The sequence below is a fragment of the Harpia harpyja genome, chromosome Z (assembly GCF_026419915.1).
Source record: "Harpia harpyja isolate bHarHar1 chromosome Z, bHarHar1 primary haplotype, whole genome shotgun sequence".
NCBI classification, from domain to species: Eukaryota; Metazoa; Chordata; class Aves; order Accipitriformes; family Accipitridae; genus Harpia; species Harpia harpyja.
In genome coordinates this window covers 26,494,357-26,510,175 of record NC_068969.1, presented here as the reverse complement: position 1 = coordinate 26,510,175, position 15,819 = coordinate 26,494,357, and the positions used below count along the sequence as shown (strand labels likewise).

The 15,819-nt window shown below is 53.1% G+C and overlaps 2 protein-coding genes across 2 annotated transcripts; one reads left to right on the top strand and one right to left on the bottom strand.

Moving 5' to 3' along the window:
- On the bottom strand, nt 1-14,462 carry LOC128136629 (uncharacterized). Its single transcript, XM_052776553.1, has 8 exons — nt 14,309-14,462; nt 9,522-10,613; nt 8,837-8,974; nt 7,704-8,425; nt 2,975-3,027; nt 2,410-2,521; nt 1,365-1,501; nt 1-113 (listed from the first exon to the last, which is right to left on the bottom strand). The coding sequence occupies exons 2-8, from the start codon at nt 9,777-9,779 to the stop codon at nt 1-3; spliced, it is 1,533 nt and encodes a 510-aa protein (XP_052632513.1). The 5' UTR covers nt 9,780-10,613; nt 14,309-14,462.
- Nucleotides 10,493-12,694, top strand: LOC128136628 (proline-rich protein 22-like). The gene is given in 5 exon segments (XM_052776552.1): nt 10,493-10,538; nt 10,945-11,118; nt 11,501-11,561; nt 11,709-12,201; nt 12,203-12,694. Coding segments are annotated over 5 exon segments (1,266 nt in total).
- Nucleotides 14,463-15,819: the final 1,357 nt, after the last annotated feature.

Here is a 15,819-nt window from a genome sequence, read left to right as displayed (position 1 = left end):
TCACTGCAACCGGCAGTCGGGCGCCGAGGCGAGCTGCCCCGGAGCCGGCCCGGCCCGCAGCGGAGCGGAGCGGAGCGGCAGGTCTCGGCCCAGGGGCCGCGCCACCCCCAGCCCTTTCCGAAGCGAAGGAAAAAGGAAAGGAAAGGGGAAAGGGGAAAGGGGAAAGGGAAAGGGAAAGGGAAAGGGAAAGGGAAAGGGAAAGGGAAGGAAAAGGAAAGGAAAGGGAAAGGGAAAGGGAAGGAAAAGGAAAGGGAAAGGGAGAGGGAAAGGGAAAGGGAAAGGGAAAGGGAAAGGGAAAGAGAAAGGGAAAGGGAAAGGGAAAGTAAAGGAAAAGGAAAGGACAGGGAAAAGGAAAGGAAAGGAAAAAAGGAAAGAAAAAGGACAGGGAAAAGGAAAGGAAAAGGAAAGGACAGGAAAAGGAAAAGGAAAGGACAGGGAAAAGGAAAGGAAAGCAAAGGAAAGGAAGGAAAGGAAAGGAAAGGAAAGGAAAGGAAAGGAAAGGAAAGGAAAGGAAAGGGGAAAGGAAAGGAAAGGAAAAAGGAAAGGGAAAGGGAAAGGGAAAGGGAAAGGGAAAGGGGAAGGAAAAGGAAAGGAAAAGGAAAGGGAAAGGGAAAGGGAAGGAAAGGAAAAGTAAAGGAAAAGGAAAGGACAGGGAAAAGGAAAGGAAAGAAAAAGGAAAGAAAAAGGACAGGGAAAAGGAAAGGAAAAGGAAAGGAAAAGGAAAGGAAAAGGAAAGGACAGGGAAAAGGAAAAGGAAAGGACAGGGAAAAGGAAAGGAAAGGAAAGGAAAGGGGAAAGGAAAGGAAAAGGAAAGGAGGCGAGGCCAGGCTGGGGGCAGCAGGTGAACCCCCTCCTCGCCTTCCCAGGTGCCTGAGGCTCCGGAGGTGGAAGGCCAGTCCAGGAAGGCTGTGGAGCTCGGACCAGCTACGCCAGAGGTGTTGCCACGGTCAGAAAGGCCTACCCCCTACCCTACGACCGCCTCCCCGAGGAAGCAAAGACGGCTTAGGGGTGTGGGTGACTCCCTTCTGAGGGGAACAGAGGGTCCGAGATGCCGGACAGAGCCTCCTCTTAGGGAAGCCTGCTGCCTCCCCGGGGCCCGGGTTCAGGGCAGCACTGGGAAACTTCCTAGCCTGGGACGGCCCACGGGCTATTGCCCACTACTGCTCTTCCGCCTGGGTGGCGACGAAGCTGCAACGCGTGGTCCGAGGGCGATCGAAAGAGACTTTGGGGCCTTGGGATGGTTGGGAGGGGAATCTGGAACACGGGTTATTTTTCCCTCTCTCCTTCCAGTTGCGGGCAGCGACACTGGAAGAAAGAGACGGACCCGGTCTGTTAATACGTGGGTCGTGGCTGGTGTCCCCCACCAGACTTTTGGGTTTTTCGATAATGGGGTGGCCGGCACGGCCCCAGGCCTGCTGGTGTCAGATGGGATTCGCCTTTCTCAAAGGGAGAAGGGGGTCTTGGCTCACGAGCTAGCGGGCCTCCTTGGCAGAGCTTTAACCTACACTCGAAGGGATGTCACAGAGGCACGCACAATCAAATCCCACAGGTGTTAAAGCTCAGCTTTATTCTTTAGTAAAAAGTTAGTTAGAACTCCGGTAACATTTTGTAAACCACAGGCTCAATGATGTAAGGGGAATTAATACTACACAGCCGACTTAAGAATTCTCAAGATTTAAAATGATGACTCAAAATGCGCGTATCACTCACCTAAAAGATGAGGGCTCTCTACCTCGAGGAGTTACCTCGGGCGGCGTCCCGACCCAAGGGGGAGTCCCTGACTGCAGATCCGCTGCTCTCGGGAGGACTGATTCCAAAATGTCCTCCGGCGGGACCCTCTTTATAGCCTTGTTGAATCTGATCTGCGATCTCCGGTACTGAAAGCAGAGGGCTCTGGGAGATGCCTGGGAGTCACAGGTGGATCCCGGAGGGGAGAGCTTCCTCCAAAAAGAAAAAAACCTCAAGGGTAGCTTCCCTGGAGGAGTCTGGGGCTGATACCTGAGATCTTAGGTAGGTAAAGCAGAGGACAAAAGCCTCTGGGAGATGACTGGGAGGAGGCTCAGGCAGCTGCCGGAGTTGAGCTGTACCTAAAGGAGAAAAAAATACTGGAGTAACTTACTTGGAGGAGTCTGGGGCTGCTACCTGGGATCTCTGGTCCCGAAAGCAGAGGTCAAAAGACTTTGGGAGATGCCTGGGAGGAGTCTCAGATGTATCGTGGAGTGGAGAGCTTCCAACAAAGGAGAAAAATCATCTTGGGTAGCTTCCTTGGAGGAATCTGTGCTGCCACCTGAGATGTTAGGTATGTAAAGCAGAGGTCAAAAGACTGGGAGATGCCTGGGAGGAGTCTCAGGTGGCTGGCAGAGTTGAGAGATTTATCTAAAGGAGAAAAAAATATGTCGAGTAACATACTTGGAGGAGCCTGAGGCAGGTAGCTGCGATCTCCGGTACCAAAAGCAGAGGTCAGAAGACTCTGAGAGATAACTGGGAGGAGGCTTGGGTTGATCCCGGAGGAGACAGTTTCCTGCAAAAGAGAAAAATCATCTTGGGTACCTGCCTTGGAGAATCCAGGGCTGCTACCTGGGATCTGAGGTCCCTACAAGAAAAGGCCAAAAGACTCTGGAGATGCCTCGGGGGAGCCTCAGGTGGACCTGGAGGAAAGAGCTTCCTCCAGAGGAGAAAAATCATCTTGGGTAGGTGCCTTGGAGAAGTCTGGGGCTGCTACCCACGATCTCAGGTGCCTAAAAGGGAGGTTAAAAGCCTCTCGTGGTTGCTGGGAGGAGTCCACAGGTGGATCCCAGAGGGGAGAGCTTCCTCTGAAAAAGAAAAAACCTCAAGGGTAGCTTCCTTGGAGGAGTCTGGGTCTGATATGTGAGATAGTTACGTAAAGCAGATGTCAAAAGACTCTGGGAGATGCCTGGGAGGAGTCCTGGATCGATCCTGGAGGAGAGAGCTTCCTGCAGAAGAGAAAAATCACCTTGGATAGCTTCCTTGGATGAGTCTGGGGCTGCTACCCGGGATCTCAAGTCCCTAAAGAGACAGCAAAAGACTCTGGGAGTTGCTGGGAGGAGTCACAGGTGGATCCCGGAGGGGAGAGCTTCCTCCAAAAAAGAAAAAAAAATCTCAAGGATAGCTTCCTTGGAAGAGGCTGCAGCTGCTTCCTGGGATCTGATGTCCCTATAAGAAAAGGAGAAGGGTGAATGTTAAATTTCCCTGAGCAGAACTAGCACAACAGTCTAGGGGAAAAAAAAAAAAAAAAAATCGAAACTGGGACTATAACAGGGTAGGAGACCGAGCCGTTTGTCAGACAGGGCTCTGAAATTTAACAGAAGCCATTAGGGCATGTGGAGAACTAGGGGTAAATTGGTAAACTGGACTAAAAGTGCAAGAATGCAGGCAGAGACCTGATGAGCGTCCCAGTGATTTTGGGGGACTCAGACAAGCTCTGCTAACAGAATTTTAATGATGCACTTGCAATTAGTGTCCTTGTGGGTCAAATGGCCCCCGACAGCAGAAACGAAAAAAAAAAAAAAAAAGAAAGAGAAAAAAAAGAAGAGGAGCAAAGCAACAAGAGGCTGATTTATTGGCAGTTGCTTTTGCAAGGAATTTACAAGTGAGATAAGGATTAGGAAGAAAGATGATCAGGTACAGGGTCTGAACTAAGACCTAGAAAAAGAGAAGGAGAATGTGAAGGAACACTAGAAGAAAATGTTACTATTGTGGAAATCTGGGATATGTGCAGCAAGAAAAATATTTTTCTAAACATGTCCCTGAATGACCAGGGAAGTTAATGGATGAGGTAGTGCGTTTGGCTACAGCGGTCAAGAAGAGGAAAGGGTTAAGGAAGAGGCATGTTAAAGGAAAGAGGAATCAAGTGTACTTGTGGCTGTGCTGAGAGAAGCCTTTGAAGTGAGCAGGGGGAGAGGACTGATGGGGACCGGAGGAACCTCTCCCAGCAGAACCTAAGCTGGTTAAAGCAAAGCTGGGAGATGAGGAAACAGAATTTTTAGTCAACACTGGGGCTACGTATTCGGTCTTCAATACACTAGAAGGAAATTTAAGTAACAAAAGCATAAATGTCATTGGTGCGACAGGGACTCGTGAGACCTGGCCATTTTTCAAATCCCTGAAATTTAAACTTGGAAAACAATGGGTTACTCACCAGATTTTATATTTGCCAAATTCTCTGAAAACTTTACTGGGTAGAGATTTACTTGAAAAGGTAGAAGCTGAAATCAGATTCAAGGATGGGGAAGTTGCAATTTTAATCCCAGAATCTAAATATGTCGAAGCCGTAGGCTTGTTGTTACAGGATACAAATCCCAAAAGGGACAAGGTACCTCGAGAAACAGAAGATGCAGTGATCCCCATCGTTTGGGCAGGAGAAGTTCCAAGAAGGTCTAAGAGAGCGGAACCAGTAAGAATTGATCTAAAACCAGGATCGTCACCAGTAAGAATTAAACAATACCCTTTAAAATTAGAAGCGAGAACTGGCTTGGTACCAATAGTTCAAAAAATTCTTAAAATATAAGTTGCTAACAGAATGTGAGTCAAAATATAATACAACCTATCTTACCAGTAAAGAAAGCTAACGGAAAAGATTACCGTTTAGTCCAGGATCTTAGAGCAATAAATCAGAGAGTACAAGATACACATCCAGTAGTTGCAAACCTGTATACGTTACTAACTACCCTCACCAGTGAACAAAGCTTTTTGCTTTTGAGTGAGAAAATCCTGAAACAGGGCGAAAGACACAATATACTTGGACAGTTCTACCACAAGGCTTCAAGAATAGCCCAACTATTTTTGGAAATCAGCTGGTGAATGAATTAGAGATTTGGAGAAAAGAAAATGGACAGGGAACTGTATTACAGTATGGAGATGACATCTTAATTGCAGCGGAATCTCGGGAAATTACTGTGTATGTACCACATATGGTAGTCACAGTTTTGGAACAAAAAGGGGGGCATTGGTTGTCCCTCAGCCGTATGCTGAAATACCAAGTGGTACAGCTAGAACAAGATGACATTGATCTCAAGACTACTGCAGTTACAAATCCTGCAGTGTTCCTCTCCACTGATTGAGCGGAGAGTTCACCAGAACACGATTGCTTACAAACTGTAGAGGAAATATATGCTAGCCGTCAGGATCTTAAAGACGCTCTGTTAGAAAATCCAGACTGGGAGTTATATGCTGACAGCAGTAGTTTTGTTCGCGATGGGAAGAGACTGTCAGGATACGCTGTGACGACCTTAGATGGCATAGTAGAGGCACGAGCCTTATCTCCCAAAACATCAGCCCAAAAGGCAGAACTAATGGCCTTAACTTGAGCATTGGCACTGAGTGAAGGGAGAAAGGTTAATATTTGGACAGATTCTAAGTATGCTTTTGGAGTTGTACATGCCCATGGAGCCATCTGGAAAGAGAGAGGACTACTATCAACACAAGGAACTGAAATCAAGCATGCTGCACAAATACGAGAACTATTACAGAGCATTCAAAAGCCGATGGTGGTAGCAATAATGCATTGCAAAGCCCACCAAAAAGGAAATAGTGAAACTATAAAAGGAAATTGGAAGGCCGATTGTCTTGCTAAAAAGGCAGCTCTAAAGGAGCCAAAATTTGAAGAGGCTTTAATTCCAGGGCCTCGTTTAGAATTACCACCACCAAAATGTACTGAGAAGGAAGATTAACTAGCAGAACAGATAGACTGCTCCAAAAATGGACAAGGTTGGTGGATAACACCGCTATTGATTCCTGAAAGAATGATGGAAACTTTGCTCAAGAGATTACATCAGGAGATGCATACAGGATTGACAATAACTGCGAAAAGAAAATATTTTTGGACCAAAGATACAAAGGGTAGCAGACATGGTAGTGAAAAAAGTGTACCATCTGCTGTGCTAATAACCCAAAAATTAGGAAAAAGGTTATAGGAGGAATTGTGAAACAAGGAATAACTCCTGGGGAATACTGGCAAATAGATTGTTCAGAGCTACCTAGGTATAACCAATATAAATATTTATTGATATTGGTAGATACTTTTTCTGGCTGGCCAGAGGCTTTCCCTTGCCGTACCAACAAAGAGCTAGAGAGGTAATTAGAATCTTATTGAAGGAAATAATACCCCGATTTGGTATTCCAGAAGGAATCTCCTCTGATAATGGGCCTCATTTTATTGCAGAAGTCATGCAAGGGCTTTCTAAATTTTTACAGATTAAGTGGGAATTACACACCCCTTGGAGGCCACAATCAAGTGGGAAGCTAGAAAGAATGAATCAAACTCTTAAAAGGCAACTTGCTAAACTGTGTCAAGAAAACACATCTTAAATGGGTAGAAATTTTACCTATAGCTCTTTTACGAATTCGAGTAACTCCTAGGGTCAAAGAGAAAGTAAGTCCTTTTAAGGTTGTTTATGGGAAAGCATATCCCATGAATCTTTCTAACATCACAGGAGACCAAATGCGTATAAAAGGGCAGGCTGATGTTAAAGAGTATTTGATTTCTCTTTCGCATGCTTTATCTTCACTACACAGGTATCTGAATCAGAAGGTCTCTCTCCTGTTGGATAAAGGCGGAAAGGACCTTACACCATGTTACTGAAAACCTATACTGCAGCCAAAGTAGAAGGAATGGACTCCTGGATTCATTACACGCCAGTGAAAAGAGCACCAGAACCAGATCAGGAAAAGTGGACAGCCACAGACTGGGAAACTCAAATTTCAGCTAATCTGAGACCATTGAACTTTGAGAGAATGAAGAACCTGAATATTATAATATCCCATTTGGTACTAGCAGTAGGTCAAGAGAATTTGGTTTTACAGCTTATCCAGTCCTTTGGGCAAATCCAGAATGTTAGCGTAACCGCTCGTCTCCCTCCACCTGAGTTGGCAGACAATCCTTTAAATTGGGGACTATTACCTTCGGACTTAGAAAAAAGTTTTTCTAAGAAAGAAAAAGAACAACAATGGAAATAGGGTGGTTAAATAAAATATTACATGGAACAGGATCCTCCCTTACTGGATGGCTGGCAAACCTAATTTAAACTTCGATCACTGTTGTCGTTACTACACTCATACTTTGTGTTAAGTTCTATCAAGAGACTGGTTTTACAAGCCACGGCTAGAGCATATAGAACGATAAAATGAAGTAGTGAGACTCATGAGACTCATATGAAGAGATCTCATAGTCCCAAAGGGGGGAAATGATGTACTTAAGAAATTATGTACTTAAGCCACATGAAAAAGGCCACAAAGGTCTTGTGAAGCAAGATCCCCTTTGTATAACCAATGCATGCCTTGCTAACAACTGTGCCCCTGAAGAAGAACTAAAAGACTGATAAGAAGGGAACATCCTACCCCAGGAGGCGCCGAAAAGTTGAATAATTGCTAATAGGCATGAAGTCAGAAAAATCTTTGAAAACTGGAGGAAAGGTAAAGGTGGCAGGGGGAGATCATGACCACCAACTCAACTCCACACCAAAAAGACTTACCCCCCCCACTCTCTCCTTGAGCATGCGCTGTAGAAGAAAAGAACGCTGTACCTTTAATTCCAAGCAGGGAAACTTTAGTCCAATAGGAACTATGCTAGATAAGCTACTCCCAGTAATAGTTTGGGGAAGAACTTTGGAAATCGAATATATATAACTGAACTGTATAAATTGCTTGCCCGTTTAGGCATGAGGGGTGCTAGCGTTGCGGATTACCACCTAGCCCCCATCTTTGCGTAAACATAAATTGGAATAAAATACTTCTGCTCTGTGTCTCTATTGGCATTTTGCACACCGGGGTAAACGACCCCACTTTTGGGACAACAGTGGGGCAGGCAAAGCACCGCATCCCGCAGGCCGAGGGGCTCAGGCACCCACGTCGCTGCCGGAGGATTGCCGGCAAGAGGTTTGGCATCTGGAGAGGGGCTGCTGGGCCAGGGTGCCCAGGCACCCACCCCACTCCCCCAGCCGCAGCCACGAGTGCTCTCAGTGCTGGAGCAGAGGCCGTAGCAGCTGCCTGTGCCCAAGCCTGTCCCCAGCAAAGGGAAGACTTTGCTGGCGAGGAGCAATCCAGTGAAGGCGTTGCCGAAATTGCTGGGCTTGAAGTTGCTGCCGGGCCAGGAGGGTGCCGAGGGGTCCTTGTGCAGGAGGAGGGGTGGCAACGCCTGGGCACCGTTCAACTCCGGGGAGCTGCAGAGCAGGGAGTCCCCGAGGCCGTCGGGGAAGGTCACGGCCACCGCCTGCGCTTTCCAACCCGGCTGGTCCACCAGCTCGTCTGCCACCTCCCTCTCGGCCCCGGGTGTCTTCTCGGAGCCCTTCCCGCAGAGCCGGACCACCCTGATGCTCTCGCCACGCGGACAGCTCTGGCGGCTGAGGTCCTCAAGGCTCCTCAAGGCTGAAGCGCTCCCCAGGCTCTTGTACTGCACCAGCGCGCAGTGCTGAGTACCATAGTACTGCCTACATCTGATCATGCGCAATGGTTCTTCATTTGAGTCGAAGGGCTGCTTTTGCGACCACCGATCCATTTGAAATTCTGTTGGCTGACCTTCAAGTCTTGTTCGTCATCCTTGTTCTTTGATCTTGGAGCTTAACATGGTTTCAGTCATATATGGTCAGTTTCAATATTAATCTTATCTAATGTACAGGAACATCCAGTCATAAGAGCAAAGAACTGTAAAACTTAGGAGTAACTACCTCTACTAGTTAATTACTTGGCTACACCTCTATTTTTTCAATCATAGTGTTAGTATAAGATTTCTAATAATTATTTACCAAATCTCACTTTTACAGTCATCTAGCAGCAAACCAGTTTCCATGGCTGGTACAAAATGTTAAAACCAAAAAATATTTAGACATACCATACAGAATGTATGGACATATGCTATCACCCACCGCCTCACTTTGGTGCCCTCCTCGTTCACCTCCAGCAGCTCTGAGAACTGCAGGGCGTAGAGCGTCAGCCACCAGTCATGCGTCAGGTATTCCACCTGAGGGAGAGAAGGGGCCACTGCGTCACTGTGAGTCTCCCCAGGCAGGGACCACCCTAAACCCATCATCCAGGCAGGCTGCAACCCCATCAACCTGAGGTCGTGGCAAGGCAATATCCCCCATTCAGGACTTGTGGGAGAAGGTCCCCTGTGCTCCCGGACCGTGGCAAGAAGACACAGCTTCCCTGTACATCACACCACCAGTGCTTCCCTGCAGTTTTTTGGTTAAGGGATGATCTCTCCCAGAGCAGCCTGGGGGAACCACGGGCAGAAGAGGTGAAGCCAGCCCTGGGGCTGGGCTTTGAGGACTGCTCACCGCTTCCCCAGCCACCCTCCCTGGGTGCAGAACTGCTGCAGCCCATTGAAGGCAGAGAGCAGGGCCCAGCTCTGCACCACCAGCGCTTTGCCGGGACACAGACAGCCTGAGCAGAGCCTGCACCTCCCCGTACACCTCACCGCAGACAGCCAGAGCACACCCAGACACCCAGGCATCCTCCACGTGGAGGCCACTTCCCACCCCGGCTGGCCAACGCAACGGGCTGCCTACCTTCTTCAAGGACGTCAGCAGTTTGATGCTGACGAAGCCCATCTTGTTCTTCTGGACATGTTTCAGGAGGAAAGCATCCTTGGCCAGGTTCTCGTCAGAGAGGTGGAATTCCACCTGGGACGCAACCCTCCTGACCAGCTGCCGGTCAGGCATGGAGTAGCTGCAGTCCAAGAGATCAGCCCCCAGAACATCGCTCGCATCGCAGAAGCTCCCGGCAAAGCAGCAGGGACACGGGTGTGACTTGGTGGCCTTTGGCATGTGCAGCACTGCCCGGTCCCAGCCACAGCGGTGCAGATGGCAGGGTGTTGAGGAGCGGGCTGGCTCAGCTGCGCTCTGAAATGAAATAAAGTTTTATGGTTTTAGAAGTGCACTTGCCTTCACGCCCCCAGCATCGGTCCCTGCCACAAGTTACGCAGTACCTGGCCTCGCACAATCTTGCAGCCAGAGGTGCCTCACGAACAGAGAGCAATCTCTTTAATTAACAGGATACAGGCCAGGAGAGATCTTAGGCCTCCGGTTCACAGCAGTTGTCCCGACTCCCCCAGCCCACACACTGTTCACACAGCGGGAGCGAGAGGCCCGTGTTCCTACCAGGGTGTCCTTGGTAGCGCCGAATCCTCCAAGCATGAGGAGGGGATGTACTAACCCCATCCCTGGGGTCCCATAGAGCACAGACAGCCCCAGCGCCCCGACATCGGATGTTGTGCAGAATCCAGTCCTTTTCTGGGAGCACACGGCGGCGGGTGCTGTCTCCTCCTGGGTGTCACGCACCCAGGGAAAGCGCCGCCCCCTCCGAGGGGGATCCAGAGCTGCTGCTTTTCCCATCAGGAGACTAAAAGACCTGACAGCATTACTGGAGCGAGGGCTGGGGGAAAGCGTGCCACCGAGCGACACTGCGTGCCCTTCCTTTGCGCCCTCGAGGTCCTTTTTCCTATTTCTGCGTCACTCCGGTCAACGCAGCGAACAGGAGCATGGGCAATAGTCACAAATGCATTTGCCATCTGGCGCAAGGAGGCTGTGGGTGCAGCTGCAGCTTGGTCCCCACTCGGCTTGGCTGAATCAACTTGTTCTTTTTCCCCCACCTGAAAAATACTATTGAAAGCAAAGAGTATTTGCACCCACAGACCCTGAGAGCCACCTGTAGGCCCCGGGGGCACCCCAGCCTCCCTTAACCCTTTCCCTCCCCAGGAGGAGCTGGGGAGGCTCTTGGGGGTGGGGCGGAACACAGGGAGCCCCCGCATTCCTTCCGGGGAGACGCCAAAGAGTCCTTAGCAGCCAACAGCCAGAAGGGACCATGGCGCGGCCACCAATGCAGCTCCCACTGCCTGGGCCCTGGGGCCCCCCGGCGCCCCAGCTTTTTCAGCCATTTGTGCTCCCCGGAACCTTCTACCCTCGAAGCAGGGACCGACCCCAACCCCTGCAGCCCAGGGACGCTCCTGCGGGGCAACAGCGGAGGTGACCACCGGCCATCGCTCCTGTCTCTCTCTCTCAGGCTCAGCCAACCTGTACCATCTGCCCGCGCAGGAGCAGCCCTTCCCTGCAGCCTGGGCACCCCTGGCAGGGGGGGCACCCCAGGCCCCCCAGGCCCCACCAGCACGTATGGCACCCCAGTCCGCTCTGGCACCTTCACCATCCCCATCACACCCGTCCCCCCGGCGCTTTTCGCGTGGGGGTTCAGCAAGCCCCGGTGAGCATCCTTGCCCTCGCCCGGGCGGCGCGTGCCCAGGAAAGCCAATCTGCAGAGAATTCCCCAAATATTTGGGGCCATCTCTCCCGTTTCACCTCCTAGATGCGAGTCTCCTCCCTGATTTGCAACCCCATCCCACCAGCACAGCAGCTCACCCCGTGGGGATCGCCCCGGCCACAAGCTCCCCAACGCCCCTGGCCCAGAGCTGGGGGATGTCGGCCATCGGGGCCGGCTCGACGGGTGCCCCTGGAGAGTCCCCCCGGCCCAGCACGGCTCCCCCTCACCCACACAGGTCTGCAGAGGGCTCCATGTGGCTGCCTCTTCGACCCCCGGGTCTTCCGCATCCAGTGGACAACCACCGACCTGCCTCCACCAGCCACCGCCACGCTCGGCCAAGGCGCCGCTTCTCTGCCGGGTGCTGCCCTGTGGGGTCCCGGGGGCTGCGGGGCCCCCCTGGCCTGGGCAGACCCAGGGACCCCCCAGGGCCAACCACAATACCTCGCACCCTACGAAAATCAGAGGAGTGGGGTGGCCCCAGCCCCTCTGGAGCTGCCGGTGTCCATCCCCGGCTACCAGCACACCGAGGGGCAGTTGGCACAGATCAACATCTCCAGCACGGCCACCCCTGTGGGGGCACCCCCAGGCAGCGACGTCCCCCTGGGCAGCAATGTGCCCCCCAGGCCCTGCGCTGACGCCCACAACCAAGCCCTCGGGGACACTGCAGGCGACCTTGCAGTGTCCGAGGAGATACTCCTGGAAGAGGCCCTAAGGCTCTTCGGTTGCTCCCTGGATGGAGTGGGGGTCAGCCAGGATGGTCCCAGCAGCGGCCCCATGCCTGGGGACCCTGCTGGCACCAGCGGAGAGGGGAGAGGGATGGCCGCAGCCACCCCAGTGCTGCCAAAACCCATCCCCGGCTACGAGGACATCGAGGGGTCGTTGGCCAAGATCAACACCTGCGGCATGGCCACCCCTGCGGGGGCACCCCCAGGCAGCGACGTCCCCCCCGGGCAGCGACGTCCCCCCCAGCCCCTGCGCTGACCCCCACAACCAAGCCCTTGGGGAGCCCGTAGGTGAACTTGCAGCGTCTGAGAAAGTGGCTCTCCAAGAGGCCCTAGTGCTCTTTGATTGCTCCCTGGATGGGGTGGGGGTCAGCCAGCATGCTCCCAGCAGGAGCTCCATGCCCGAGGATGCTGGTGGCACCGGCGAAGCCACCCCCGACCGCGACTTCAGCTCGCTCTCGCTGCCTGAGGAGCTGCTCACCCCTGACTACTGCACCCCCGAGCTCAGCGACATCATGCTGAGCCTAGAAATATTCAACGTCATCGGGATGGAGCCCCAGGAGCTGTGGGAGGATGCCAGGATGGACCTGCCACCATCCCCACCTGCCGTGGCAGACAAGCCGAGGAAGAGGCAGGCGCAGAGCTCCTTGCCACCCAGCAAGTGCAGGGCTCTGGCAACCAACGTGGGGGTGTGAGGGGGGGCTTAGACAAGGGTGAGATGGAGATGGGGGGAGGGGGGGGGAGAGAAGGGGTGGGGTATATGGCCGGGGGGGGGGCTAGGGGGGGGTCAGACCAGCTTTGATGGGACCTTTTCTCTTATCTTTTCAATTAAAAGCTGTTTCTCCAGAACCGCTCCACGCCTGTGTGGGAGGGGGAGGGAGCGCGGGGGGCACCGGGAAAGAGCATCCACGAGGTGCAAAAGCCCCGCTGAGCCCCATATCCGAGCCGGCGAGCCCCGAGGGGAACCGAGCCACCCCCAGGGCCGAGTCACCACCAGCGGGGCAGGCGATGGTGGGGGGGGGCGCGGATGACTCCCCTCTCCCCTTCCGCAGGGGAAGCAGCCCTTTGGTGGGGAAGCCAGGACAGACAGGTCCCTGCAGGACTCACGGACACAGCCCCACGCAGAAACCAGCATGGAGCCCCTGGGACAAGGACACACCTTGGGGGTCAGGGGGGACACGGACACACACAACAACAAGGGCTGCAAGGCCTTCGTCTTGAACACCACCAGCGTCCCCTCCAGCGGGGACAGGGCTCGGTGCAAAGCCCTTCAAAGCCTCAAGACCATCACACCCTTCCTTGGGTCCCACCGACCTCAGCCCCAGAGCCCAGCTTTGCCTCACTGACACAGCAAAATAACCCCAAATCACCCCAAGAATGGCGAGGGAGGGAGCTGCAGGCCAGGCAGGGACCCTCCTCCCCTTGTCTGGCTGCACCTTGGGCAGCTGCAAGACCAGGAAGGGGGGAGAAAAAATCACAAGGAAGAAAAAAAAAAAAAAAAACACTGCACCAGCCAGAAGGTGCCTGGAAACTTCATCTCTCTTTATTGCCCATTTCCCATGCGAGCTCCACAACCTGGGAGCAGCGCAGCCAACGGCACCTTCGAGAAGCAGCCTCACCTTTCTGGGTCTGCCTTGCAGAAGGTGCAGGGTGAGGTCCCTGTCGGGGCGGTCCCCCAGCACCGGAGGGGTCTGGGGGGGCTGAGCCTCTTCCTTCGGGCAGTCCCAGGGGTGCCGCTGGGGCGGCGGGAGCCACTCTGGACCCCGGGCAGGCGCAGTGCCGTTGGCAACAGCACGGCACAGCTCCTGGTGCCGTTGCTGCTCAGCGTCTCGCCTCGCACGCTGACTCGCCCCAAGCATTGTCCTTGCCCCAAAACCGTCCCCTGGAGCAGCTGCACCGCCACAGCTCTCAGGGGCCACAGAGGGTTATTCTGCTCAAGAGGAGGAGGAAAAACGAAAGAAAAGAAAAAGCCCCAAACCCAAACGTAAAGGAGCCTGAGCGCCGGAGGACGAGCTCTCCCAAAGCAGCCTGGGGGAACCACGGGCAGAAGAGGTGAACCCCGCCCTGGGCTTGCTTTGAGGACTGTTCACCGCTTCCCCAGCCACCCTCCCTGGGTGCAGAACTGCTGCAGCCCATTGAAGGCAGAGAGCAGGGCCCAGCTCTGCACCACCAGCGCTTTGCCGGGACACAGACAGCCTGAGCAGAGCCTGCACCTCCCCGTACACCTCACCGCAGACAGCCAGAGCACACCCAGACACCCAGGCACCCTCCACGTGGAGGCCACTTCCCACCCCGGCTGGCCAACGCAACGGGCTGCCTACCTTCTTCAAGGACGTCAGCAGTTTGATGCTGACGAAGCCCATCTTGTTCTTCTGGACATGTTTCAGGAGGAAAGCATCCTTGGCCAGGTTCTCGTCAGAGAGGTGGAATTCCACCTGCGACACAATTCTCCTGACCAGCTGCAGGTCAGGGATGGAGTAGCTGCTGAGGCAAGGGGAGTCAAAAGAATCTCAGTAGATATAATAAAGGGGGATGAAAGATGATGTTTAGCGCTTACATTGTTGAAATTAGCTGAGGCAGAGACAGTCTTTGATAAGAAGAGCTGGTCCCAAGGACCAGCCAATGAGGTAGAGACAGTTCCTCATAAGAAGCAGGAGCAGGCCCCAAGAGCCAGCTAAGACTGGTCTTGCGGCTTGGGTGAATAGCAAGAAACCACTGAGCCTGCGCAAGAAAAAAGGTTACCAGCGGTGACGAAGAGGAGTCAGTCATCTATCTTCACCTCTGCGACCACCAGACGACCACCATAAAGAGGCACTGCGCAAGCGCAGTTGAGAGGAGACTATGGAAATGACCTCTCGGAGCTAATTTTAATAGGAAGCGGGGATAGGTCATGCATATGTATAGGCGTACTGTGAATATGTAACACTTGACTGTATAAGCTTGAGACAAACTGCCGAGTCGGGTGCGCACGACTTCGGTGGGACTACCCCCCGTGCTGCCCAGCGCTGAATGAACATACCTACTTTACAATCTCACTGACTGTGGAGTCTGTTTCCGCACGTCAGCACCAACGCACAAAATGGCAAGGAGAGTACCTCTCTCAATCTCTCAGTACTCAAAATACTAAATCCTAAAGGAAAAGGAGACTTGCCAGGGCTTGAGGCAAGATCCGAACATCTTCCCACAAACCGAGGTAGGCAAAGAACTCTCGGAAAGCTTCGAGTCACAAAGGAGCTCTGAAGCTTTTACCCCGTGGCTGAAGCGCGTTTTGTATCCCGTAGAAACACGGCCAACGGGTGCGTTTAATAGAGAGGCTGCGCAGCTTGGTTTCAGTGGGACAAGGGGATGTGACGGCGACAGCAGCAATGGGCTATTTTGACAGTTTGGAAGAGCTGCCGTTTGCCTGGCTGGGCTTTGGTCACGGATCCAAATGGTCCAGGTCTGAATACCACCAACCTTTCCTTCCACCACACCAGGCTCACCGCCGCGCACTTGTTTCTCAAAGCCTGGCTTACTTCCGTGGCGGGCTGTTGGCACCCACCATCCCAGCCTAGGGCTCTGGCTACACTTTGGCTTGCCTCCAGGCTGCAGCTGCCAAAATCACCCCCCCTTTCTCCCCAGGAAAAGGGGTTGTGTCCAGCCACATCAAGTCCCCGCTCCTCCTGGCTGCGGGGCCGCATAGGCTTTAGCTCTGGCGCAGAGAGGGGACGGCTAATAGGGGCGGTCTCTGCGCTGCACGCTTGGTTTCTGCCATGGCCCGAGAGAAGAGGAACAGCACCAGGCTTGGCCTTGGGAGCCGAGTGGCAGAGCAGGCGTCAGGGACACCCAGCAG

Coding starts and splice junctions, on each gene's coding strand:
- LOC128136629 (XM_052776553.1), bottom strand. CDS start 9,779: ATGCCAAAGGCCACCAAGTCACACCCGTGTCCCTGCTGCTTTGCCGGG. Junction 1,502..2,409: donor CCTGCCTCAGGCTCCTCCAA/GTATGTTACTCG, acceptor CTTCGAGTGTAG/GTTAAAGCTCTGCCAAGGAG. Junction 114..1,364: donor TCGAAAAACCCAAAAGTCTG/GTGGGGGACACC, acceptor CGCTTCGGAAAG/GGCTGGGGGTGGCGCGGCCC.